The following is a 12,640-nucleotide window of genomic DNA, read 5'->3' on the forward strand; positions in this document are numbered from 1 at the left end:
ATTTAACATCCCGTGTAGGAATGCTACATTTCTAGGTTTTGACATTTTCAGTCATCGTGACTGACTACTATAAATAGAATGATGTAATTTGTTTCCAGAGACTATCGATATACTAGAGTGATGCAAAGATAATAATAAAAGCAAGATATTTCATGGCAAACTTTGGGGGTAAGGTTAGGACTATAATCTGCGAGTTTTGGGGGGGGAGTGTAAACACTGCAGCTGCAAGCGCCACCCTCGAGTATTCTCAAGGCAAACGGGAAAAGGGTTAAAGGCTCTGGCGTATTCATTTCATCCAAGACATGTGCTATGATTCCTTTCGTCCCATCCCCTTCTGTTGTTCATTTAAGTGGTCTTCAAGCCTTTGCAACAATAAATAATACTGTGGTGAATCTCATATAAAAATCTTTTTGCACATCTTCAATGATTTCCTTGGTATGAATATTTTCGTAGATTTGTCGTATTTGTTTTAGGACTATTTGTTTAAGTATCGGTCTTCTACTTTACAAACTCTTAAGGTCTTACACAAGAGGAATCTAATTTTTTGAAACCTTAGGGCCTGGCTCTCACAACATATTTAATGTTGGTAGGAAATACTTTTTTTTAAATATTCGTTTGTTCCCCACTGCACTACAAGCTTCTAGAGAAGAGGAGGTCTATTTTTATTAATATTTGAATCCAGAGCTTGTCGAGTATTAAATCTGGCATCGATAAGCACCATTATTACATGTCTATTATTTATTATTGTACACAACTGACATGCACAGATTTTTTTTCTTAACGATTTATCTTACCTACACTTCCCACACCAGTAGGACACAGTGACGTGCACACAGAAGGCGATCAGTAAATACTAGTCAAACGCCTACACGAAAGAATGACTATTTGGCGATAAAGAATCCTCCTACCACGCCTATCTCCCTGAAGAACTACATTTCCCTGCACGCTTGGCGTGACGCGCGCCTATGAGGTAGAAGAGCGATGACTGCTTCCCACCGCCCCTTATCCGCCTTCATCTGTCGATGCCGCGAAGTTTTGTGGGAAGGTAGTTCTAACGCTAGTCGTCAGGCCCCGGGCAACTTGAACCCAAACTAAACTTCCCAGCAAGCAGCTCACCGGCCAGGAAGAGAAGCAAGATGGCGGACGCTGGAGATGGTGTCTTGCGGCCGGCAGGAGCTTCTACTGCCCCGATTTCATTCCACTTCAGTCGCACGTTCGCCCAGAGACGGCTGGCGAACTCGGGAGATGGCGCAGGTGTGGCTCCGGAGAAGGATTTCCTGAAGACCGTGGAAGGGAGAGAGTTGCAGAGGTGAAGCGCTGGGTCTCTCATCCCTTGGAAATTGGTACGGTGGGTGCAAGCGGGAGGGTGCAATATGAGTTGATTGTCTTGGTGACAGTGGCCTGGAAAGCCTGAATACCGCCAGAGGAAATTCGTGGAGGTGAGGAAGCGGGTGTTTGTAGGACAGGTGGAGAAATTGAGCCTGATGGACGTGGGGATTGACAAGAGAGGATGTATTCCTGAGAGGGAGCGTCTTTCGGTCTGGGGGATCCTGAGGCGTCTGTGTTCCGAGAAAAGGAAAGGAGGGGAGAATGACGAGACCCCTAATGTCTTAACTGATGCGGTGGGTCTTCTCTGATATGGGGAACGGGATGGAACGGCAGATTAAGGTTAGGGGAGGCTGGTGTGGAGCCTGGAGCTGGGGAGAGAGTCTGGGCTGAAGATGGTGATTTGTGGGTGATTGCAAAAGCCATGGACTGAGGACTGATCCTCAAAAGCACAATTAAAAGTTGGGGGTGGAGGAGAAAATCCAAAGAAAGAAAGAACCATCAGATAGGCGAGCCAGTCGGAACAGAGGACATGGTCCATGGGACTGGAGGTGAGTTGGGCCCTTGGTGATTTCTCTAAATAATGAGATGTGGTTCAGAACCCAGTGACCATACTAATCTTCTGACTTCACTCCTCTGTGTCTACATCAGTGTGAAGCCCTCAGAAGCTCCGAAGGAACTCATCATCCCTTTGATCCAGAATGGCTATCGCAGGCAGCCACCGACCCAGGCCTCTGGGCCATCCACAGATGTTGAGGCTGTAATGGATAGGATGCTGTCCCAGGCTATGAAAGAGCTCATTGAGGGTGAGTGATCCCCCTTTGCCTTACCCCAGTAAAGGAAGAATGGGAGGAAAACGGAAACATACGTGGAACTTTATTGCTCCCTCTCATTCTTCCTTAGAATCCAAGAAGTCTCTGGAGGAGAGAGAGAATACAGGTGTTGACCCCATGCTTGCTATCCCCGTGATCCAGAAAGGATGCACCCCCAATGGGGAAGGGGCAGCTGGCGAACCCCAGGCTGAGACAGTAAGCTGGCCCCTCATCCCTCTCCAGCCCCAGCCTCTCTTCCCTGTCTACCAGGCTTGCCTCCCCGCACACAACAGGGAAAGTCTGTGTGTAAACTAGCGGCCTGCTGCCTATCCCTTCATTCTTCTTTTAGAGTGTTTGAGGAACACCAAGGAGACTGACTGATGTAACTGGAGTGGAATGAGTGAGGCGGGGAGTAGATGAGGTCAGAAGTGGGAGGGCTAAACCAGGCAGGGCCTTGTGGGTCATGGCGAGGTGTTTAGATTTTACTCTGAATGAAACGAGAGCCATGAGAGGGCTCTGAACAGAGAAGGGACAAGACTTATGACTTGACAGGATTTCTCTGGTTGGTGTGAGCAGAACAGACTAGTAAGTGGAGATAGAAGCAAGGAGACTAGCAGTCCAGGCTAGAGATGATGGAGACTAAGACCAGAGTGGTAGCAGTGAGGCCTGGAAGGAAAAGGTAGGGTTTAGTGAGAAAGGGAATTTCAGGGTGAGCACTCCTAATGGCAGCAATGACTGAGACAGTGTCATGGAGGCAGGAAATAGATGTGTGTGTACAACAGTGAGGCAACTTATGGTGTATCTGGAGCAGCTATAAAGAATTGAGGGAGTGATGATGGGAGGTGAGAGGAAAGGTGAGGGATGTGTCTACGAAAGTAATGAAGTCTATCTTTCATTCCCATGGACCAACTTTTCACCTCTTTATTCACTTTTTTGCAATGCTTTGGAGCCGGGTTTTCCTACAGCCCCAGACCAGCATCTCTTTTGACTGAAATGTTCTCATCAGCCTTCATATGTTCTCTGTTATTTTTTCATCACAAAAAAGAAAAAACTTTCACTTCACTCTCCATCCTGTTCCGGCTTTGGCCTCATTTCTCTCATTTCTCTCCTCTCACAACCTTCCACATCTCAGTTGATCACAGTTCCACCCATCCTTCCTCTCACTTAGTCTAAAAAACCTTAGCATCACCTTCGACTCCCCTCTTTATTTATTTCACACCCCATATACAATCTGTCAGCAGAATCCTTTCATCTCCCTTTTCAAAATGCGCCTAGAATCTGGCTACTTCTCCCCATCGCCACTACCACCATGCTGGTCCGAGCCACTAGCATCTCTCATCTGGACTGTTGCAGTTACTTCCTCACTGGTCCCCCTTGTGGCTGCTACCCTCTTGTGGCTCCTGCCCAGCTCTCTCAGTTAATCTCTCACCACCCCTCTCTGTCTCCACATCTCTGTTTCAGTCAGGTTGACTTTCATGATGTTTTTCACATGTACTAGATCTCGTGCCGCCTCAGCACCTTTGCTCTTACTGTTCTCTCTGCTCGGAACACTTTTCCTTCGCATATTCTCATGGCTCCCTCTGCCATCTCTCTGGTCTCTGCTCAAATATCAACTTAGTGACACTCCTTTCTCTGTCCTTCTGCATCTCCTTAACATGCTTTATTTTCCTTCAAATAATTTATCACCACTTGACATATCACGTTTTATGTATTTTATTTATTCCGTGTTCTACAACTGGAACATAAGTCCCACAAGGGCAGGAGTTTTTGTCTGTTTTGTTCACTGTTTTATCTCCGGCACCTAGAACAGCACCTGGCACAGAGTAAATATTTGTCCAAGGACTGAACTGGAGGAATAAAGTGAGGAATGGTGAGAGGAAAGCGAGTTACCCTTGAGCTGACTGGAAAAGAAGCATTGAGGGTCACCTAGCGAGTGATAGCAAACGCATTTCAGAGCGCCCACCGTAAGCAAAGCCTGACCATCCTTTCTATGCCTGAACCTATAGGCGCCAGAGGAGGCCAATTATGAGGCAGTCCCTGTGGAGGCCTACGGGCTGGCCATGCTGCGGGGCATGGGCTGGAAACCTGGAGAGGGCATCGGCCGCACCTTCAACCAGTGAGTTCTGGGGTAGCAAGGGAATAGCGGACGGGGCCGTGAATGAGACCCCTGTGGTTACCGCCCACCCAGAACCATCCAGGCATGGGATGGACAAACTACCACCCTAACCAATTCAGGAGTCTTCTAGTACTGCTTCTAACTCCTGTTTGCTTTTTGAAACTGTAACAGGATCCCATTTATGGAAAGATTGCCACTCTGGGCATCGGTTTCCTCATTTGAAAAATAAGGATAACAACAGCATAGTCTTCCTAGGTCTGTTGAGAGCTGAGTGAAAGTATACACATAAAGCACTCACAGTCGGCCCTGGCCCCAAATAAGCATAGATTAGCCATTTGCTCTTATCACATGGACTTAAAATCCCTTTGCATTTCTGAACATTCTTTTCATAAACCTTTGGCAGCTAGACGTGACCCAAACTGACTTCGAGCATTTTATAATCTGTTTTTCTTGTTTGGTGTGAACATTTGATTTCCCTTGTGGAAATATTGGTGTGTTTGGTTACACGGTAGATAACTATGTAATAGATGGTGTATGCGGCATGTTATTAGGTTGAACCAAATGAAATTGCCTTTTTTGTAGGTCAAAACCTGTCCTAACATGAGATGGGAAAGTATATTCTTGAATATATTGATAGGGTGGGGTTTGGGCAGGGTTTGGGGAGGAGAATGGGGCGTTGAAGACCATTGCATCCCCCAACAAGCCCATATTCTGTGCTCCCTTCAGAGTGGTTAGGCCCTGTGTCAACTCACTGAGGCCCAAAGGGTTAGGGCTGGGCGCCAACCTGACCGAAATCCAGGCCCTGGCCCCCACTGCCCCACACCGCCTGTCGAGGCCAGATGAAGAGCAGGAGAAAGATAAGGAAGACCAGCCTCAAGGACTGGTGCCTGGAGGAGCTGTGATCGTTCTTTCAGGCCCTCACCGAGGCCTCTATGGGAAGGTAAGGAACCACGATGTGCCTGGAACCCAACACAGGCAGCAGGGAAGACTGATGCGAGTGTCAGGAAGGAAGAATTAGGTTTAGGGTAGCAAGGCTAGAAGTCCTTGTCTTTTAGGCTTGCCTGGCTTATTAGTTCATTCGGGAACTTAGGACCACTTGCTGGGCCTTTCTGAGCCTCGGTTTTCAACATGTCATATGCCACAAGTCCCTGAGGATTAAATGCTTAAAATATATCCCAAGTCCCACAGTCCAGTGGGGAAGACACAGGGACTAGACCTGGTCCCTGCCCTTGGGGGTCACAGTCTGCTGAGGGAGACACAGGGGTCAGGCCTGTTGGAGGTAAGGGTGGAGTGCTTGGTTCTAGAAACATGGGTCAAGTCCACTCAACTCCTGCCTACACTTTAGGTGGAAGGCCTTGATCCTGACAATGTTCGGGCCATGGTTCGTCTGGTCATGGGGAGCCGCATGGTGACTGTTAGTGAGTACTGCCTGCGGCCCGTCTCCCAGCAGGAATTTGACAAGAACTCCTTGGATCTCAGTGAGTGAGCCTCTTACCTAGCTGGGGGAGTTGGAGAAGCATTCCTGGGGGTGGTAGAGCCTGTCTTGGGAGAGGGGTTGTTAGATCTACAGAGGAGAGGGGCAGCAGTCTGCCTGGCGGATGCACCTTCTGCTCAGAGCTCAGGAGATGAGAACGAAGATAGTGGTTTATTCAGTTTGATTAAAGAAAGGTTGATCTAGTAACCCTGGGTCTTTAGCCTTTTTCCGAGGGAGAAGAAACAGGTGTGGAAACCAATTCCTACCCTCAGGAGGTCTTTGTCTATTTGGGGTGTTGAACCTCTCCTTTGCTAGAGAGTGAGAGTAGGTAGGACCAGGGCATGACTGGAGAGGAAGGCGTTCTAGGTGTGTTGGTAGGATGGGAAAGTTTGGCAGATGTGAGACGGGTGCTGACAGAGCTCTCTAGGACTCTTAGCCCACACTGGGTGGTTGACTCAGGTAAGCAATGTCAGCGCAGGCTGGGGTGGTTGAGAAGGGCTTTCTGAAGGAGACGGAGACTGTCAAGAGGAAGGAGAAAGTATTTTAATAGCCCAGGCAAAGGTGTGATGGCGAAAGGGGACACTTTGGCAAATGGGAAGTAGCCTGAGGCTGAGGCGTGACCAGGAAGGAAAGAGAGTGAGATACTGAAGTTCTTTCCTGCTTCTACCTACACCTCCTTGAACAGGCCAGGTGAGCAAAACTTCCCCGGGGCAACAGAATGGAACAGCCTCATCATGGAAGGCCCTCCAGGATCAGGACCTCCCCATCCGGCGGGAGGACTCAGAGAGGAAGCGGAAACACCTTCCAGACCGGTGGGACCCTGGGCATCTGGGATGGCAGTAGAGGGCAGGGGTGTGGGGAGGCTCCAGCAGTCAGAGGAGGCTTCCAGGGTGAGTCAGGTGCATAGAAGGAACTAGGAGTAGCATGATGGGTGGGCAAAGGCGGGGTGACCAGAATGCGCATCTGACTAAGCCTAGTGTCTGTCCCATCTCCACAGACAGGATGAGCCTGCAGCCAAGAGTGAGAAGGCAGCCCCCAGGAGTCAGCACTGGTTGCACAGGGACCTGCGTGTGAGATTTGTGGACAAGCTGCACAAGGGTGGCCAGTATTATAACACCAAGGTGGGAACCTCACAGCCTGGGTCCCCTTCCTCCCTCAGGGACCGGGCCCCCTTAACTTTTTAGCATTCTCACATCCCCTGATCTCTCCCCAGATGACAGTTGAAGATGTCCTTAGCCCAGATACCTGTGTGTGTCGGACAGATGAAGGCTGGGTCCTGGAAGGTGAGTCTGAGGGATGGCCACTGGGTCATTATCATCCGGGAGGCTGATCAAGACCGTCTTAGGCCAAGAGACTGCCCAGGCAAAGGCTGGGAGGTTGGGCAGAGTTCAGGATTTTTTGCAAGGCCCAGCATCCTCCAACAGAACATTAAGATACTTATCGGAGCCCTACTTTCCCCATCTGCAAACTTAGCATGGAAATGACCTATTTCTCCCTCTTGCGACTGGTGTCTTGTAGGGGCGTTCATTGAGCTCCCTGTTGCAGAGCAGGGCTTACAACATGGCCATGATAAACAGTGTCTTGTTATTACCACCACCCATCATCATCGTACATAAATGCTCCCTTTAGTACAACTATTGTTAGGAACTGCTCCTTAGGTTTTCTCATCTGAAATGGATGTGGTGGGACTCCCGTCTGTCAACAGGGTACAGAGTGGCTCCGGGGAATACAGGAAAGGTCCTTCTGACAGGACCTTGACGGGGCTGGCCCTTGCCGCAGGCCTCACTCCTCTCTCCTTGTCTCTAGGAGTCAGGGAAGACATGCTGGAGACCCTCGTCCCCAAGGTGGAGGGCAGCCGGGTGATGGTGGTGCTGGGGCCACATGCTGGAAGGGTGAGTCCCAGACCTGGAAATGGGAGTGGGAGCGTGTCCCGGTATCTGGGTTGGCCTAGCTGACTCCACATCCCTCTACTCTAGGTGGGCTGTATGCTGGGCCGGGACAGAGAGCGGAGCCAGGTTGTGGTGCAGCTGCGGAGAGAGAATCGACTGATGGAGCTTCACTATGATGCTGTCTGCGAGTACATGGGCCCCAGTGACTCAGATGAAGACTGACCCATGGACCCACTCCATCCCCCAGGCGGTTACCAGTTCTGTACAGTGTGAAAGGCCTGCCTTTGTGAAGGTGGGGAGATCATTGTCCCATCCTGCACTTGCAGTGCAACCCTGGGACAGGGACAGGGCACAAGACGGGTTGGCCAGAAGGGAGGCTAGAAACAAACCTAGTATTTACTAGCAGTTAGTATGTAATAAAAACCATTTCAACTACTTAGTAAAACGAAGAGCTCATAAACGGTATGCTGAGCTGTGAGTGGAGGTAGGAGCTGTGCTGAGGTGGGAACCATTCCATTTTGCAGCCCTACCACCTTCCTTGGGCTGTCAGACAAGTTAAAGGATCCATTTGCGTATGAGGAGAACAGTTAAATGGGCAGATGACCTGTCTGTGCAATCTAGGCATTGATATGAATCTAAAATGGCTACTCAAAGGGCAGGACCTAGGTAGTTTATATGGAGTTCAATCCTGATCCCCTATTTCATCCATCAGCTGTTAGTGAGGTGGATTCTGCGGACATTGAGTTCACGTACAGTCAGCTGCTTAATCTCACTTTCGTGGAATACCGGCTTCAGGTACCGTCTCATCCTCCTAATCGAGGCCACCTGCCTCGAGATTGGCAGTGTATGTATATTCGTGTCCTTACTACAGCATCGTCGGCCAGAGACCTTGGGTACATGTACCACACCACCCCAGGTGACTCAGGTTAAGGCACGTTGTGCTTCGAAGCTGCTCCAGTCCTCTGGTCGGTTTTCTGTGATGCTGGTCCACGGTTCCGCAGGCTTTGGCTTCACATTAAGTGGAGGCCGAGAAGCAGCCAGGAATGCTCCGCTGGCAGTATGTGGGCTGCCGAAGGACAGGGCGGCACAGTGCTGTGGTCGCTTGCAAGAGAGCCATAAGGCACCCTCTATTCTATGGTGCTAGCCTCATCCCCATCCTTTGTTGGAGTGCTGGCCATTTGCCCTTCCTACAACACTTTGCATTCTTGCAACTTGGTGACCTCGTGCTCCATATCAACGGAGAGTCAACTCTGGGCCTCACCCATGCTCAGGTCGTGGAGCGGATTCGCACAGGGGGCCCCCGGCTCCACCTTGTGCTATGCACGCCTCTTTGAGACCCACCCTAGCAAGTCTGAGAGGGCGAGGCTGGAGGGCCCCAGAAAGGAGATGGTGGGTTTCCCAGGGGAGAGGGGTCTGGGATCTCTGAGGGGTAGGAGAGGATCACAGAGTGGAGAGTCTGGAGTGTTGGTTGGGAAGAGTTTGGTGGTCTCAGTGGGTTGGTCTCTGTGAGGGGGACAGATATTCTCAAAAGCGGCAGTGGGGAGGGCAGGGTCCCGGGATAGAAATAATGGTGGATTTCAGAGAGGAGGATTTCGAAGTACTGGGAGGGGAGAGGAAGGAAAGGGTCTGGGGTAAAAGCAGTTGTCAGAAGAAAGGGACATGGTCCTCTGAGGGGAAGGTAGAGTGGGTCTCAGCCGGAAGGGGATGGTATGGGGATGCAGAGAGTAAGAGGTCTAGTAAATAAACACAAGGTTACATAAGGGAAAGGGTTAACATTACAGGGAGGTAGGTTGAGTAAGGGGAGAGTTGGGGTTGTTATGGTTAGAGTTTGATTTCCTTTGGGGATTTGGGAAATGATTTCTGAAGGGCGTGTTCTGGATCTAGGAGGGGCGGGGTCTCGGAAAAGGAGGTGTTGGAGGTGAGGAAGGGTTGTGTCCTTTCCTAAAGGCGTGTCCAGGCCTTGGCGGGATGTTTCTCTAAGGGACCGTGGCTTTGTCACCCTCGGCCCTTGGAGTCTCCTGGCCACCCTTGGCTAGGGGGCCCAGGTCTCTGTTCCCCTCCCTACTGCTCAATCTAACCTACAGTCCTACCATCCCCAGATCGCAGCCCAGATCCTGGGGGCAAGAGGTAATGAGGTCTCATAGCGTGAGCGCTTCCCCATTTCAGCATCCTCAATCCTGTACGAGACTCAAAACCCAGGGCAGCCCAGAGCCTAGTCCAGAGGCAGCAGCAGATGGCTCCGCAGTTCCTCCTCTTGAGCTCCACACACAGGACCCCACCCACCGAACCCTAGGTTCCCCGGGACCCTGGCTGGTACTGAGCAAGGAGCGGCTCTCAATGGGCCCCCGGGGTCCCAGCGGCGGTGCAGCTTGCCCTGGAGTTGGCAGCCAGAAGGCGAAGGCACTGAGCATTGTCTGATGGCTGGGTACTCAATACTGCCCCACCTGGATCTGGCGTGCTGTGCCAGCCGCGCACTAGCATCGAGTGCAGAACACTTGGCCTTGTTCCCCCTCCTGCTGTGCAGTCGACCAGCCCACGCTCCCCTCGCAGCGTCAGTGGTATGGCCTTTCGTGACCCGCCCAACCTGAGCTTCTTGTTTCGGGAGGGGGGAGGTAATAAAGTGGTGAGATCCCGGCTTGACTTGCCAAGTGCTCTAGGCCGGGTGGGGCTCCCGAGTCTACCCGGTAAAAGAGGGGGTGGGTCGATCTGGTTTGGAGGAGGGCCTCTTCTTGCAACTACTGACAAGTGCTCTTTCTTTCATGCCTCTAAAAGGGTCTTTGCTTCTACTGAGCTTCAGCCCGCTGTGCTTTCTCCCCACTCCATTTCTCTTTGCCAATTCCTGATTCTCAACCTATTCATTCATTCCACTTTTTTTGGAGGTGTGCAGCGCTCACAGAAAATTATTGCTCAGTGGCATGGGGAATGCAGAGGTAGGCCTGCTGTGGTGAGAGTGCATTAGTATACCCACAAACCTGACCCTGAATCATCCAGACCCTCAGCTGCCAGGCCGGATAGCAAGGCTAGAAACCAGGCTGCTTCCTTCATCGGGAAGCTGCAGTCTCACTTCTGGCCTGGTCGGTCAGCTTTCGCTGCCCTGTAGACTGACACCCTAAGGGCACAGGCTGGGGCCCTGGAGCCCCCTTTGGGGCGGAGCCGGGAAGGTATGAGTCAGAGGCCTGGGCTAAAAAAGGCTGTTAGAACCTTTGGGCCGCACCCCCGTCTTCCATAGATGGTGACGAACTGTGGCCGGGCTTGTGTGTACACGCCACACACTGGGCGTTCCCGGTCCTGGAAGAGGCCAGAGTTTCCTCCATCCTGGAGACAGAGGTCTTAGGTTGAGGCTTATATAGCCAGTGAGACTCCAAGCGGGGCCCCGAAGCCAGGTACTGGCCAAGGCCAGAAATGTCCAGTCACCTCCGCTGTCACCACATCCTGAACACATGGCCCCATACACCCAAGACGGAAGCTGTGGTCAGGTGGGAGTGGGCAATTCTCACCCCTATGGGGAGGGCTCCAGAGTGGGGGGAGAAATTGAAGGATTGGAGTGTAAGTGTCCAGGGCGGCATTGGGAAGGAGAGAAGGACTGCAAAGCCAGGCTGGGAGTTGGGGTATAAAGAAGTGAAGAGGTGAACCTTTGAATGGTTAGCGCTATGGATATTGTGGGGGAATATGCTGCCCCTTACTCAAAGCCTGGTAGAGGTGTGGCTTTAGGGAGGTCAGGAAAGGGCTCCAGACCCCCAGTCCTATAATCATAGTCACACCCAGGAGACTAATATTAGTAACCCCAGCCACCATTTAGCCTTATCCCTGCTACTAACTTCATCTGCACTATCTGTTTTCATCTGGTTACACATCTACTCAACAATCCTGATACGTCTATTTCACAGAAGAGGGGAGTGAAGCCCAAAGAGTATATAAAGCTTGAGGGGGGGTGGTTTGAAGCAAGATTTAATCAAGGCCTGATTCCCAGGCCTTAACTCACCAGCATTTGACAAGTATTAATTGAGCCCCAACTGTTTACCTTGCACTGTGATAGGCACTGGGGAGATGCTCCTAGCATCTCCCCAGTGCCTATCTAGCTGATGTATTGGGGGGTAGATAGATGTCAGAAGAGACAAATTAATTTCAGAGAGAAGTGACAGTTATGAAGACAGCAAAAAGAGGTTATGTTGGAGGTAATGATGGTGGGCTGCTGGACTCTTTGAAGACATAATGTTTGAATTGAGACCTGAATGACCAGTAACCAGATATATAAAGTGCTGGGGGAAGGACATTGACAGCAGTGGGAACAAGTGCAAAAGCCCTGAGGCAGAGCAGAGTTTGTTGTGTTCTAGAAACTCAGGCATGTCCTTACAGATTTGGAAAGCACACACTTAGCACTGGGAAAAGTATGTTTCATTCCTTCTACTATCCAATCACTCTTTCACTGGGCTGAAAGAGGGAAGCCCCTTCCTTGATTTTAAGGAGCTCCAGGCTGGGGAGTGGAGACCAGGAGGGCTCTTGGGTTGAACTATCCTGGCCTAGCCACAACTCTCCTCTCCTCAAATGAGATGAGAATAAAACCAATGTCTAGTCTAGAGAGTGTGTCCGCCAGCACACCTCAGGGGAGATTCAAGATTTCCATGACCAGGTGCCTGTCTCACATGCAGAAATCTAGGCTGAGTCAGGAGAAATTACTTGCTCAGGGTAACACACTCTCCAATGTCATCAGCCTTGTCACCTTCCTGGCACCCCAGGAGGCTTCCCTTCATCTTCCCAAGCTCCCGGCAATAAAACCTGTGTTCCTTCTCCATTCTTCATCTAGGACTGGGCTGACAGCCCCTCTCCTTAGAACCAGAAAGTGGAGGCTCAGCACTTAGGGCCAGGACTTCCCTAGGACTGCAGAACAGAGAATTAGACAACCCTGGGCTCTGACACTATTGATAATGTCAGCCCTCATTTACTGAGCAGCTTCATGCTCACCAGGCCCTGTTTTCTCTCAGCCTGTGCACTGCTACACACAGTCTCATTCCCATCACTGCTA

The 12,640-nt window shown here is 50.9% G+C and overlaps 2 protein-coding genes across 3 annotated transcripts; both read left to right on the top strand.

Annotated features, from left to right (window-relative positions):
* Positions 1-790: 790 nt before the first annotated feature.
* On the top strand, positions 791-8,052 carry LOC105309045 (G-patch domain and KOW motifs-containing protein-like). Of its 2 annotated transcripts, none has more exons than XM_011385131.2 (11): positions 791-1,309; positions 1,978-2,132; positions 2,230-2,354; positions 4,145-4,254; positions 4,981-5,194; positions 5,600-5,732; positions 6,414-6,540; positions 6,726-6,849; positions 6,942-7,011; positions 7,535-7,620; positions 7,705-8,052. In XM_011385131.2, exons 1-11 carry the CDS (start codon positions 1,137-1,139, stop codon positions 7,837-7,839), a joined length of 1,452 nt encoding a protein of 483 aa, XP_011383433.1. In that variant the 5' UTR covers positions 791-1,136; the 3' UTR covers positions 7,840-8,052. The 2 variants fall into 2 exon arrangements, with proteins under 2 accessions (XP_011383433.1, XP_023381758.1); XM_023525990.1 differs by having other exon boundaries at positions 1,170-1,343.
* Positions 8,053-8,189: 137 nt separating this feature from the next.
* On the top strand, positions 8,190-12,191 carry MAGIX (MAGI family member, X-linked). The gene is given in 6 exon segments (XM_011385130.2): positions 8,190-8,412; positions 8,489-8,726; positions 8,830-8,946; positions 9,702-9,737; positions 9,740-9,957; positions 9,959-12,191. Coding segments are annotated over 6 exon segments (795 nt in total). The 5' UTR covers positions 8,190-8,292; the 3' UTR covers positions 10,025-12,191.
* Positions 12,192-12,640: the final 449 nt, after the last annotated feature.

This window comes from Pteropus vampyrus, unplaced genomic scaffold (assembly GCF_000151845.1).
Source record: "Pteropus vampyrus isolate Shadow unplaced genomic scaffold, Pvam_2.0 Scaffold663, whole genome shotgun sequence".
Lineage (NCBI taxonomy): Eukaryota > Metazoa > Chordata > Mammalia > Chiroptera > Pteropodidae > Pteropus > Pteropus vampyrus.